This window comes from Melanaphis sacchari, unplaced genomic scaffold (genome assembly GCF_002803265.2).
Source record: "Melanaphis sacchari strain LSU unplaced genomic scaffold, SCAv2.0 Contig105_pilon_pilon, whole genome shotgun sequence".
Taxonomy (NCBI): Eukaryota; Metazoa; Arthropoda; class Insecta; order Hemiptera; family Aphididae; genus Melanaphis; species Melanaphis sacchari.
This window is the reverse complement of record NW_020270395.1, coordinates 213,485-227,836: the sequence shown is the minus strand read 5'-3', so window position 1 is coordinate 227,836 and position 14,352 is coordinate 213,485. Positions and strand designations below refer to the sequence as shown.

Genomic DNA, 14,352 nt, shown 5'->3' with positions numbered 1-14,352 from the left:
GTCTTACTGGCAATTCTTGTAAACGCAAAACGACCTCGCCTAAGAACTACTATTTTGATTTATTACAATGTTTTTACAAAATATGAATCTAATATTCGTATACATTATAATTATTAGATCACATATATATTTAGATCACTATTGCTAATACCTATAGCAATATTACACATATATTACATATTAGCATATCTAGTAGCTCATGAATATTATATTATATTATATTATTAGTACATCTCGTAGCCCATAACAGTACTTACATTATATATTTAGGTACTAAACTCGTTTTGTAAATTCCCTTTTGTTTAGATGTAAGACATAACAAGTAGATTAATGGAAATAATGAGTTGCCATTTTTTTTTTTTTATTATTTTTTGGTTTATTGCACTTAATTCAGAGTAAGCAAAATAACAAGATCCAATTTAATATTCAAAATAAATGATGTGATTTCAAATAGTATGATTTATGAATACGATTAATATTATGCTGATGACGTTTCGTTTACCGTAACATATTTACACAACAGCCAATATACATAGAATTATATGTGTATAAGAAATTACACGGTAAGGAACATTTGAAATGTCATTCCAAATCAAGTAGATTTTATTATTGTATGTATCGCGCATTATTCAACATTTAAACGACACATGAGTTATTATTGCATTCATGTAGCATATGTAGATATATGTGATATAATCTGACGTTTCGAGTTATTTTAATGTCAACCCAAAACGTATTATCATGAATTTGAGAAACAAGAGAAAAGCAAGATAAAAACAATTTAGAGAATCAAATACGTTTTTCTTTGAAAATAATATATTTTAGACTCTAAGAGTATTAGTTCTTAAACAGAATAATTTCATTTGTTTCAATAGGGCCTACATTTATTTCGTAAATATACTTTAAAAACATGAAATTGACAATAATATATGTTATAAATTATAGTTTATATTTTGTTATACGCGATACCATAGGTACTATGAACTATATACATAATTGGTATATTGAAGCTTTTCGAAATGCTAATAAAAACAATAATAATAAAAATATGATGAAAACTAGAAATAATCACGACACTAACTTAAAAAAAATTCTACACATTACGGGCAATCGGCCAAGTAGCGTTCACCAATTTACCATCCATAAATCCGAGATGAGGGTCATACGCAAGTTTTACAAATGTCGTGACCGTTGTATATGTTTATGTATAAATAATTATTCTTCTATTATTTTCTACTTCATGAATATACAACTATTAAAATATATTTCATATGTATCGCATTTACAATTAAAAAAGTATATAATTGATAATAGTATACTAGTTGCTGCTTTTCAATTGTTCTGGATGTAAAACTAATATATTTTTTTTCTTTGTTATTTTCATTACCCACTATATAATTTCATATATTCATATATGATATAAACATATATTATTATTATTATTATTATTATATAATAGTAATAATAATAATAATATTTAAAAACGAAAAATGATTTATAGTCAATTTCAGAAAAGGGCATACGTAAACTGCGCCCGAATTTTTATCTACGTTGAAAAGGTAATAGGTATAGTGTAAACTGCGCCCGACTTATAAACTTATTTTGACTTATTAAAGTCTCTATGTTTGACGATTGTGTACTTTTTTAAGTATATCACAGAAATTTTATTTTCGTCAAGAAATATCAACACGTTATCGAATATTTATGTTGCAGTAATACGACATCTGATAACTGATGGTTATCACTAAAGCGCGGATTTTTATGCACTTAAAAGTATCGAAATATGGCATATAATATGCAGTAAAAATCATGAAAATATGCAGTCAAAATTATGAAAATATGCAGTCAAAATTATGAAAATATGCAAGAATTTTTTATTTATTTAAAATTTACAATAAAACTTATTATAATTAATTACTTAAATACTTAATAATAAACAATTTAGGGAATTTTCTAAACTTAATTTATTTTTAAAATTTTATTTATTATTAAAATTAATAATCATATGCATTTCAAATTTTTCTTCTATGAAGTTGTATAGTTTATCGATTAACATATTTTTAAAGACTGAGAACGAACGTTTGACGTCAACCGAAGTTATTGGGGCATATTTGAAGCAACTTAGTATTTTCGGATTTCGATAAAGATCTTCAAGATGAACGTTTTCGCCTAATAACACTGAATTAATTTTTCGTAGAATTTTCAGACCTTCATTTTTATTGGAAAGCTCGTTCAATTTTGTTGTAAGTGTTACACCTTTCAATCCAGGAATAGAATGCATTTTTTCTTTCATTTCGTCAATTATTGAAAAGCTTAGATGTAAAGTCATATTTCGAGTTTCCAGACTTTTTTATGACTATTTTTTTCACTAAAAATGCCAAATGAATAGATATAAATTTTAAATCATTCTACTTGATAAAATATTATCCTATACATTTTTTTAAATTTTTTTAAATTTTCGCTTCAATATGCAATAAATTTTGAATTTTGCCAAAATATGCAAAAATATACAATAACCTTCAAATATGCAGAAATATGCAAAAAAAATTTCACCATTAGCTTCAAATTATGATAATTCGTGGAGATAACTGACAAAAATCCAAAAATATTAAAAGGAAAAAAATATGCAATTGCATAGAAATCCGCGCTCTAGTTATCACTACTTCCAGTATAGTTCTGTTAGTACCTATCGTATTAATTTTAATCAGTAAAGTCACGATGGCTGAACAATTCATGTCGCAGTGCGAAAAATGCTTAAAAATTATTTCTAATTTTAAGTTTCGTAAAATTAATTGGCCTCTAAGTTCGGATGAAGGTAAGTGGCGTTGTACGGTCAAAACTTGCAGAGCATTTTTAAAAACAGTAGGTGATGACGACAGAATCACTGAACAAAGTTTTAACCATAAGCACGAATTAATGAGTGATCAAAACCTTCAAAAGCAATTCGTGATTGATATCGTAAAATGCAAGGCGACTGAAGATATATGCACCAAACCTAGTAAAGTATTTTATAATGGTATTAAAAATATAGCAACGGAAAATTTACAAGTGAGTGATATATGTAATATTAAAAGAAATATTATATATAATGCTAGAAGAAAGATATTGCCTTCATTCCCTTAATCAATTGAAGAAATTAAATTAATTCTTGACGAACGCCGCGTTCAAACAAATAGAGATGAATCGTTTTTATTAATAAACAACAAGGAGTTGAAGTATATTGTTTTCAGTTGCATTTCTAATTTAAAAGCTTTTGCATTATCTAAATGGTTGTACATGGATGGTACATTTTCATACTGCCCTAAATATTTCACACAAATGTTCACAATACATGGTTTTATCAACAGCTATTACATACCACTCGCCATATGTTTACTCTCCGATAAAAGTACAATATCATATATTAATTGCTTAAAATATATTTGTGAATATAGTTTCCAAAATAATATTATTATATCACCATCCAATGTTGTAATAGATTTCGAAAAAGCTATTAATTTTGCATGTAATATTGTTTGACCTCAGATAAAAATACACGAATGTCGTTTTCATTTAGCACTGTCTTGGAATAGAAGTATCCAACAAAATGGTTTAAGTAATGACTATAAAGATAAAAATAGTGATATTAGAAGATGGTTAGTTCAATGTTACGGTTTACTATGTCTAAGTCCAGGAAGTGTATCTGAGTATTTTGTCAATTATTTAATGAAATCAAAGGCTGACGACGAAAGAGTGACACGATTTGCGGATTATTTGGTAGACGTATATATAAAAGAAAAAGCTCAGTATCCACCCGAAGTATGGGCTCAAGCATCAGCAGAGCCAACTTTAACCACAAATGCACGCGAGTCTTTTCATTTTCACTTTAATTTCAGCTTTTATACAACTCATCCAAATATTTTCATTTTTATAGAAAAATTAAAAGAAATTCAATTAGAAGTGTATATTAAATTAAATAGTATAAATGAACCATTTAAATTCCAAAACTCTAAAACCAAAAAAAAAACGTGAAAAGTTAGAAAAATTAATCAATAAATATAATAAGAATCTAATTCAAATTGATGAATATGTATCCACCACATGTTATTGTCTGTAATATTTATAATTATTTTAATTACTAATAAAACTATACATTTTTTAATTCCTAATATAATAATATGACGTTATTATTTGTAATATTTATAATTATTTTAATTTTTTAAATTATATTTTATTTTTAATTATTCATATTATAAGTATATCTGTAACGAATTAAGTATTTTACTTGTAATTTTACTTGGGCGTAGTTTACATGTATGATTTTGTGTTTATCTTGGGCGCAATTTACAATCACCGTCAGAAAAGACTAGGTTTATGCTTGATAAGCTGAATGGTATTTTTTCATTGAGATATCAGACAAGGTCTTGAGTATCCCAGCACTACTTGCCTTGCCAAGACCACCGGTTTACGTGTTTTGTATGGGCCAGAAGACCTACGACCTCTCATTTCGATCTGGTTTCGCAAGCCGTTTATATGGTTAGGTATTGTTTTTTATGACGACGACAGAATATCGTTTCGGTTGAATGTGTTCCGTCGCCGAGTCTCTCCACCGTAGTTATACGCATATTTATCTGCATACTTATGGCCAACCACTCTAGGTCGGCATAAGCATCAAAAGCCGTAGTCGTACCTTATGAAATTGTACGCGATTGTAGATCGCGGATACTTATCGTACCGATTATATACCAATTTAATTTTATCGGTTTCGTGCCATTCCACGTATTTTGAAACATTCCTCCGCGACAGTGATCCAGTCGTTGTCCACCATAAATCACCCATCTTAGTCCGTTTATGTCCACGAACAACACACTTGGCCGAATCTCCACGCAAAGGTTAGGTAATTACTCGTTATGTTACTACCCCTGGATTTTTGTAGTTCGATTATTGCCGCCCTATCACATAAGTAGATACATAACATATTATTTTATCATCATTTATCAGTAATTTATGTACGCTTAATTAGCAGTTATACGTACTTAGGATGAGCACTAGTCATACCTAATAATTATACCATTATTGTGAATTAGTATTACTATTATCATATTTTTTTACTATCAATATTTTGTACCACAGCTATTTATTATTTTTGTTTACTATCGGCAGTGTGTACCTGTCTTTCTTGATTTTTTTTTTTTCACTTAAATATTCTGTTGTAATATTTTCCTATAGCCCATATTCTCCATAATATATTCAATTTTTTTATACAGTCTACTATTATCATACGGTTAATGTCCGTACATATTCGAGATGAGCAGTAACGAGATACTAGCAAACGCCAATGAGCAGACAATACCTGGCGACATCATTTATTACGCCGTCGACCCGTTGCGACTCGTCACACTAGGTTTTTCCTCCGTACAGATTATGTGTGTGTGTGATAGAGAGAGAGAGAGAGTTATGACGAAATAATATTAATTTCAATGATAATCCGTGCGCAGTTACAATTATAGAAGTGAAAAAATGTATATTAGGTTACTTAATAAAATGCATTATAACGCAAAACTCATTTGACGATCTAACGACTAACAGCTATACAAAGAATTTAACTGTAATTAATTCTCACGTAGGAACATATTCGATTATGTGAGACTATTAATATAATAAACAAACTCCTTTCTTTTTTAGTTGAAATCGTATATAGGTACTTATCTGATGACTATACAATCATTTAAAATATTTTAAAATCATTACGTATATAAAATAAAACTGTACAAATGCGTTCAACATTTTTAAAAACACGAAAACAAATAATCATGTTTATAATTTTGATTTCAATTAACTAAAAAAAATAATAAATACATTTCAATAATAATTATTATGCAACCTTAATATAGAACATAATCCGATCATTTTCCAAAAATATTATTTAAAAAAACCCTTTTAGCAACATGAACATTATTCTAATAACAATAATAATATAATAGTATAATTAGCTATATAATTTCAATACCTGTACCATTAAATGTATATCACTACTCTACTGGGGTATATTTCATTATTGGTTTACTACCCTGATTTTGGTTGTATATTGCGCGTGTGTCACAAATTAACCATCACAGGACTATACTTATCTTTGTTCTATACTAAGGATAGTATATTATTAAATTTAAGTACGCTATTGAGCAACACATTTGTATTACACAATATAATTTATAATAATAAGATAAGGTACTTCTCTATTGAGTGCCTACACGTTATCATATACGCAGCTTATTCGTCCATATAATAATAAATTACAATGTTTAGGTTATCGCCATAATCTGCACTGCAGTTTTTTTTTAGTATTAAAACGTTCAATAATAATATTTATTTTTATATAGGTAGTTATTTGTTTCGAGCATGTATGTAAACGGTTTTCGTATAATATGCAACAATTCGCATACATAATATGGTAGTTTCATTTTGAATCGCTCATCTATAGATAGTGCAAAATATGTAGGTACATCGTAAAAATGAACACATCAGTGTAAACTAGCTCACATTGTACGAAACGCAACGACATTTGAAATAAGATAACGAGAAGAAAAAAAAACTGTGAGTCGTAGTCTAAATACTATTACGTGTATTGGTTATTTTTTCTGACTAGTAAGATGATGTTTACAGTTTACGAAACCATTTTTTCACTTGTACAAGTTGTACATCAAACTGTGGTTTATAACAAAACATAATCATAATATGTGTTATTATTATACTGTGTTATATTTAACTCACACACACACATTAAAATTATTTACTCTTTGTTGATGTGATATACCTACTTCAAAATATAGAAAGAATATATTTGTGTATACACCCGATAAACAATGGCCGATGGTGTACAAGCACGTTATAAATAATATTAATAAGACTGCTATTATTTGAAATCGTTTCTATATTGTTGCAACAATATTTTACAAATCTTGTACTACATGTATATATTAGTCATACGATCATGATATGAGTATGATGTTTTCGCATTTTGAGAGAAATTTAAAATATATTAACTAGGAAAGTATGACAGTACAAAATTTTTATTGTATTATTACTATGAAAAGGTATAATATTAATTATTATATTACATTATCACATTAAAATTTAACATTGAGCAAAGTCTAAAACTAAAAAAAAAAATGAATATAATATTTAGTTCAAAAAAATTACAGTATGTGGTTATTGTGTAACTATAAATTAATTCACCTAAAAGGAAATAATAAAATACTTTTAAAATCCTTGTTAAAATGTACACCACACCCTTTGTATATACTTGAACGAGTTTTGTAAAAATATCTACAGAAAGAAAAATATTATAATTAAAATATTTTAGCGAGGAGTTTTTATTTTTTAAATATTATAAATTTGAACTGCTAACGACGATCATATTGGATTCAACAAAGCAGACAAACGGGACTATATAATATATATATATATATATATATTATTATACAAGCATATATAATGTGTATATCACGATTTAATTATTTTATATGATTTTAATTTTTAATAAATATATTTTTCAATAGTTATCCATGAAATCGCTAAGTTCATCATTGAATAAATGTAAATTCATAATATTTTGATATTTTTAAAAAGACTATTGATTTAAACTTTGAAGTGAAGAGACTAATCTGTAGTCGTCTTGTATAATAAATCACGCTCAAGTGCACAATGCACGTTGTATATAATTTTCGATTAGACGATTAATACAGAACAAATTATTTTTAAATCTTCCAAGAAAAAAAAATATAATGACAAAATAGTATTTTATATTAATACTATAACCATGTAATCGGTAAATTGTAAAATGTATAATATTTATACACATAGTAATATAGTAATAATTTATAATGTTAATTAATATCTTTTCTAAGATTATATTTTGAACACTGAATTGTCTTCATAGATTTGTTTCTAAATATGTATTTTGTATTTATGTGCATCTTCAGGAAAACTTTTTTTTTTTTTTTATAAAGATAAAAAATAAATAGTATATAATTCATTAATTAATACAATTTCAACCAGTCTGTGAAATGTAACGTTTATTTAATAACTGACAAAAAGAAAAAAATATATGATAACGTTCTAATAGTATAATTAAATCATGAAAAAAATTAATTATTTATACATTTTAATTTTTATTATTATGCATTTATTAAATGTAGGAATTTTGTACCAGAATAAAATAGCTCACTTTTCATTTTAAACAGATTTAATAATAGTAAAAAGATAAAAATATAGTAATTATACATAATAATATAATAACGTATTTTCGTATATAATGCAACTTCATTTATTATACATTATTAACATTAAGTGTTGAAGTGCACACAAAACGATTCAGATTGTCTACGACTACCTATAATACTTGTCCCTCAAATGTGTTCACTTGAGCTCGTCTGTAATAAATGCCCTTAAACCACCCACTACACGCGAGAAGAGCGTAATAAGCGTGACACATGAAAGTGGAGAATTTATCGCGAAAAGTGGTTATTACCAGTCAAGATACGCATAATAATATAATAATAATGTGTGATAAATTTATGGATGTATAGACACTAAGTGTGTGTATACTGTATATTATTTAAATGTGTGATTTTCTTGAATTGGCTAAAAGTCTTGTGATACGACAAAGTATAAAATCTAGTTTTACTAAAATTATTTATGCGTTTATTCATGAAACTGTTAAAATATTAACAAATCAATAATATGAAATTAATATATATTTTTAATATTATACTTTTAGTATTCATATATTATAAGCTGTCAAATTCCTCGAAGTCAACAAAATTATTTCATTATCGGATAGTCACAGTATAGGCCTCAAAAGACAATATACTTATATCTGTACACACACAATAAATGTATGTGTAAATATTTATACATTATTTACCATTGTTGCATTATCCCTTGAAGTGGAAGTTTTTATTCGTAAAATTCGAATTTTAACTATAACTTAAGAGCAGATTCTGAAAACCAATATTTTCTTTTGCCTAGATGATAATATTTATTTTTTTCTGAATAATATTCATGGAAAAATACGTTTTGTGTACAATATATTTATATATCATAATTGTGTCACATAAACATACAGCAGGTTTATTTATAAAGAAGATGTCCAGGATGATAATCACATTGTGAAGTCATTAAGCGGAGTCGATAACTATAGTGGTATATTTCATGTTAAAGATAACATATGATACATGTTTAAGATACATTATGAAAAAAAAAACCGCAGTATATTTATACAAATACTTAGGTATTTATACTAGGTACTTTGTAAAAAATATTTCAAAATATTTTAGTATTATAGTGTATGGATATCGTTATGTAATATTATGCCAAACGTAACTGCCAGTCCTTTGAAAAATGACTAAATACATAAATTAATACATATATTTTAATTTTTTTTTCCATAATTAGATAAACAATAAGCTTACATGTACAATGTACATGTAGTATCGATAATAACGAAAATTACTAAAATTAGAAACACAATTGTTATTAAATAGTCAAATTTTTGAATATTATAAATTAATATAATTATACAATTATTATAAATTGTTGGTGGTATAATCTATATATGTATAATATATGGCTTATAATAATGAAAATTATAATTTTTGTATTTAAGTGTATTTTCGTCAATATATCGTCAAAGTTAAAAATAATATGATGTCTAAATTAATTACAATAGAAAATGTAATTTTATTTTTTGATTTTGGTTTTTAATGAAAACTATTTTGTTTTTATCAGATTTATTTTGATCATAAATTTAAGAATTATATTTGTCATTCTTAGATTTTAATGGTTGATTCGCCACATTCGTTCGAGTTTTTGGAGTAATAGTGGTGGTTCGGAATATGAAATAATAACACTCACCCGAAATCAGAGCCAACAGTACTGCGATCAGACAAATTAAAGCGACAGCCCGAGGTCTCCTGACCGTCGGGGTCGTTCGAGGCGGCTCCATCCGAGGCGGTTGGTTTGCGCACGGCCGACACCTCTCGAGTGTTCGGTTGCCGCGATAGACACCGGACGGGACGCGTTAACACTATATTATTACAATAACGAACGTGACCACCATAAACCGGGTGTTTGGTTACCTTTACGTACGGTTGTGCGGAATATAATCAAAAACAGAGACGGAAAAAAACAAATAACGATAAACAAAACTAAATCGCGAAGACGGTGTGCCACGTTATCCAGTGTGGTGTGTGGGTGTGTGCATGTGTGAACGCAATCGTGTTCGGTTACGTACGGTCTCTCTAGTCGGCGTCAACGTTTGCGCTTTCTGTACGACCGACGACGTGGTACTGACTGAAGCAGCAACGGCGGCGTTAGCAATTTGAACGCCGAGCGCCCTGCGTCCGCGCGCCCCGCTCTGGCCAAACGATTGGCGAGCGGCAAGTACCGGAGAAAAAAACGTCGACGCCGCCGCTGACAGACGGAGACAAAAAAAAAAAAAAAAAAAACGAGATCGACGGACCGAGCACACGCGTAGTCACGTCATTATATGTAACATCGTCTATATACTCGTAATATATTAAATAGTCGTGGGCTGGTTGTGTCGACGTCAGAAAAACTGCCGGTCCCTCTTTTTTCCATTTCATCTCGGTGAGCGACTTTTATAACTCTTATTCACGCGCCCTTTTTTTCATCTCAATCGTTTGATTTCACCCCGTTCTCCTTTAATCAACGATACACTATTTATAGCCTTTGCCAGCGTTAAGAAAGTTATTGCATTAATTTACCGACCACATTATACACAGTGGTACAGTTATAATTGTCGTGTTAAACGATTATATTCTCGGACATTTCAGTCATTGGTACAAATTATAAAGTAGGATTAATTGTATGTATTTCCATGTACGTATATATATATAATAAAGGCATGTGTGTGGTGTGTGTGTCAAGTGTGTGTGTGTGCTAGTTTTGCGATTTTACGAATGTTACAATAAAAGTATTTTATAAAATTTAAGTAAATCAAATAAACTATGTGCTCATGTTTATTCTTATTCTTAGTGAGTTATATCTCGAAGAATTTTTAAATTCCACAAGTATTTTGTAATATGGCTTTTAGTGGTATGTTTTATTTTTTATATGAATTTAATCTATTGATAAAAAGGTTTCTCTAAAACTAAAATATTTTCAAAACATTATACATTATCTTTTTTTTTTAATACTATAGTATATTAGGGTATAATTTAGAATAGAGTAAACAAACCTTTTGTAATTGGCGGACCAATTTACACATTTATAAACAATAGGGGAAAGGCTGTCAAAAGAAAAAAAAATAGATTTTTAATTGTTTATTTTTTTTTAACAAATATAATATTATAATATAATATAAAAGTTATCAGTTATCGCATTATATAACATGTATAAATGAGTATTAATTTATAGTTAAAATAATTAAGTTCCTTAAATTTATTTAAAATTTGACATGTTTCTAAATTGTAGAACAAATTATATTTTTTTTTAAATACAAAAATCAGTTTGATTTTCATTTCTTATATTTATAATTATTTTTGTCATAACTCATAGATACAAGATAATTATATAAAGAAAAAAAAATGAAAAACTACATAACGAACCATAGACATTTTTTTGAACATAATTTATATCAATACGACTTTATTTTGTTAATTATTTATTTATTCAGTCTCAACACATTTGTGTAATTAAAATAATTAATAATGTAACCTTTAATGTAAGACGACAGCTATGTTTATAATATATATATATACTGTTCATATATAACGTAGTTGCACCTCCACCGTTGAAAATGAGCATAGCTGAATAATCATACTCGTAGAACGAATACGAAGTTTTTTAGACAGTTATTAGGATAGTGTGTTAAAGAATTACAGCAATCGCCGCACAAAACTTAAATCAAAGTTATTACATGGCTGATGACATCTTATACTTGTGTTGTTAACTTGAGCGGACGTCATAAATGTCATCGTGGTTGTAGAACTATAATTATTACTATTATTGTTATTATATTTAATGTTGCGTGTGTCACAGGCGCACTAAGCAACACTTTTAGACTGACCCCAAAAAAAAAAATCTCATAATTATATAGGACGTAAGCATTATTATTAAAACACTACTTTATATATATATATAATACATATACATTAAAATCTACAACAGAAAAAGAGTAAATACATTTATTGAAGGATTAAAAATCTCTCCGTGAGGAAGTAGCGTCTCTCCATAAATGATTTATGTATGTAATTACGGATATTACCTGCAACAGTATTATCATCAAGGACCAAAATATTATTTATTTAGTTCTTAATTATGATTAAAAAAAATTTAATGTTAAAAACAAAATATATATTTTAGTTTTGGTTCAGAACATTTAACTGGTTTAATGTTCTAATTTTGTATGAAAAATACATTAGACGCTCCTAATAATTTAATTTTCGATCGATCTCATTAAAATAGAAATTCAGGAAATCATTACAAACCTTGAACAGAGCATAATGTGAATATGCATTATAGGTACCTACATCATTATAAAATACCATCATTATTTTAAATTTATCGGTTAAGTTATCGTATTTAGAAGTATTCTTAAGTTCCTTTTAGTTCTGATAATGAATAATTTTACTCAATTCAATAGTTTTCAGAAATTGCATTTTACTCTATGGTATATTAAATTATGTGTGTCTGGAAATTAAAAATGTTGAGTATTAAAAATAATTATATAACTGTGAAATGTATTAATCTAGAACCATATCAAGATATAATAGTACCTACATACATCATAATTTAATGATTTAAAACCACTTGATGTTTAAATGTAAAAACGCCTTTCTTTGATAAAATCTAGTTAACAATCATTTATTTTATATACATTATCCACAATATTATTTTGAATAAAAATAAATAGGATGTTTTCAGTTTTTCATACTGCGAAGTTGATTATAATTGGATTTTATAACTTATAGTAATTTTGTACAATACATACAAATATATAATATATTTTAGCTTCAAAATGAATGGTTTTATTTAAAACCTTTTTTACTACTCTATTTAAAGGAATCCAATAAACTTATTTTGTGATATTTCTGAAAAAAATGTAAAACAAAATTACATTTTTGTAAAGTACATGTACATATTTTAAATATTTTGACATTTTGACATTCATAAAAAGATAAACGATTAAAAAAAAAAAAAAAAAAAAATGTTAATAAGTGATTACAATACTCCATCTTGTAAAATTGCGAATACATAAAGTATAATCAATGTTTTTAGTTTAAACTTGATAACTATTTAACCAATAAATATAATAGTGAAAAAATGAAAGGACGGAATAAATATAAAATATAATTTTAATAGAATAGAACTTTATGTTCATAATATAGTGATGTTAATTTTTAGCAAATAAGTAATAAAATAGCATTAAACTTACAGTTAGACAGTGTTTATAATTATTTGTCTTTTACAGTCTATCTATATGAAATTATTATCTTTTTTTTTTTAAATAATAAAATTTAATTTATAATTAGCTAATTTAGATTTATAGATATACATTTGAAGAATAGCACAATATTATGCTGATATTATAATAATATATAGTTCTTATTACATTGATCTATAATGATATAACCGATAGTAAAAATACAACGATAACACAAAATCGTTAAAATATTAATGTGGAATATGAAATTTGTACTTCAATTATATTATAATACGAGGCAACATGGCGCTATGGGTAAGCATTTTATGTACATCTCCGTCGTACGGTCGTACTTAGATTATGAAGCATTCAATAATAATATAATAATGATAATTTTATCGTAATAGAGTAAAGATAAATGTAAAATAAGTGTTCCTTTAATATAGAGTAAATATAATATACTATTAGAACTAAATTTAATTATCGCAGTTGATAATAGTAACTGAGAATGTGAAAGCATATTGGCAAAATAATGTACAGTCGCATTATTTTTAATGACAAATCGTAAAATATAATATATATTAATATATTATTTTTAATTTATCATTGTCGTCTCGGTAAATACGTAGTTTCGTCAAATTTGTTAATGTTTATTGTTATCAACTATGTAACTATTGTAACTAATATACAGAGTGATTCGCCAATCATTTTCACCTTGTTTTTTCTTCAATATTGCAATTATTTAAAATCTGATTTTTTTATCACATAATAGCACCTTATAATAGCTTTTTAAGTGTATATGAAAGTTGTGCGAAAATCAGTATTTAATTAATTTCTTTGTTTAGCAAACAATTTAGAAGAGCATGCACGGTAAATCACTATAAGTACGAATGCATAATATGTGTAATCGTGCACGTCGATCAGAT

General features: G+C 26.9%; 1 protein-coding gene across 1 annotated transcript in view; it reads right to left on the bottom strand.

The window, feature by feature from the left end:
• Positions 1-10,359, bottom strand: part of LOC112603304 — a 44,150-nt gene extending 33,791 nt beyond the window's left edge. The window contains exon 1 of the mRNA XM_025351814.1: positions 9,895-10,359. Within this exon, the coding sequence (XP_025207599.1) occupies positions 9,895-9,985 (91 nt within the window). The 5' untranslated portion in view covers positions 9,986-10,359. The remainder of the gene's footprint in view (positions 1-9,894) is intronic.
• Positions 10,360-14,352: the final 3,993 nt, after the last annotated feature.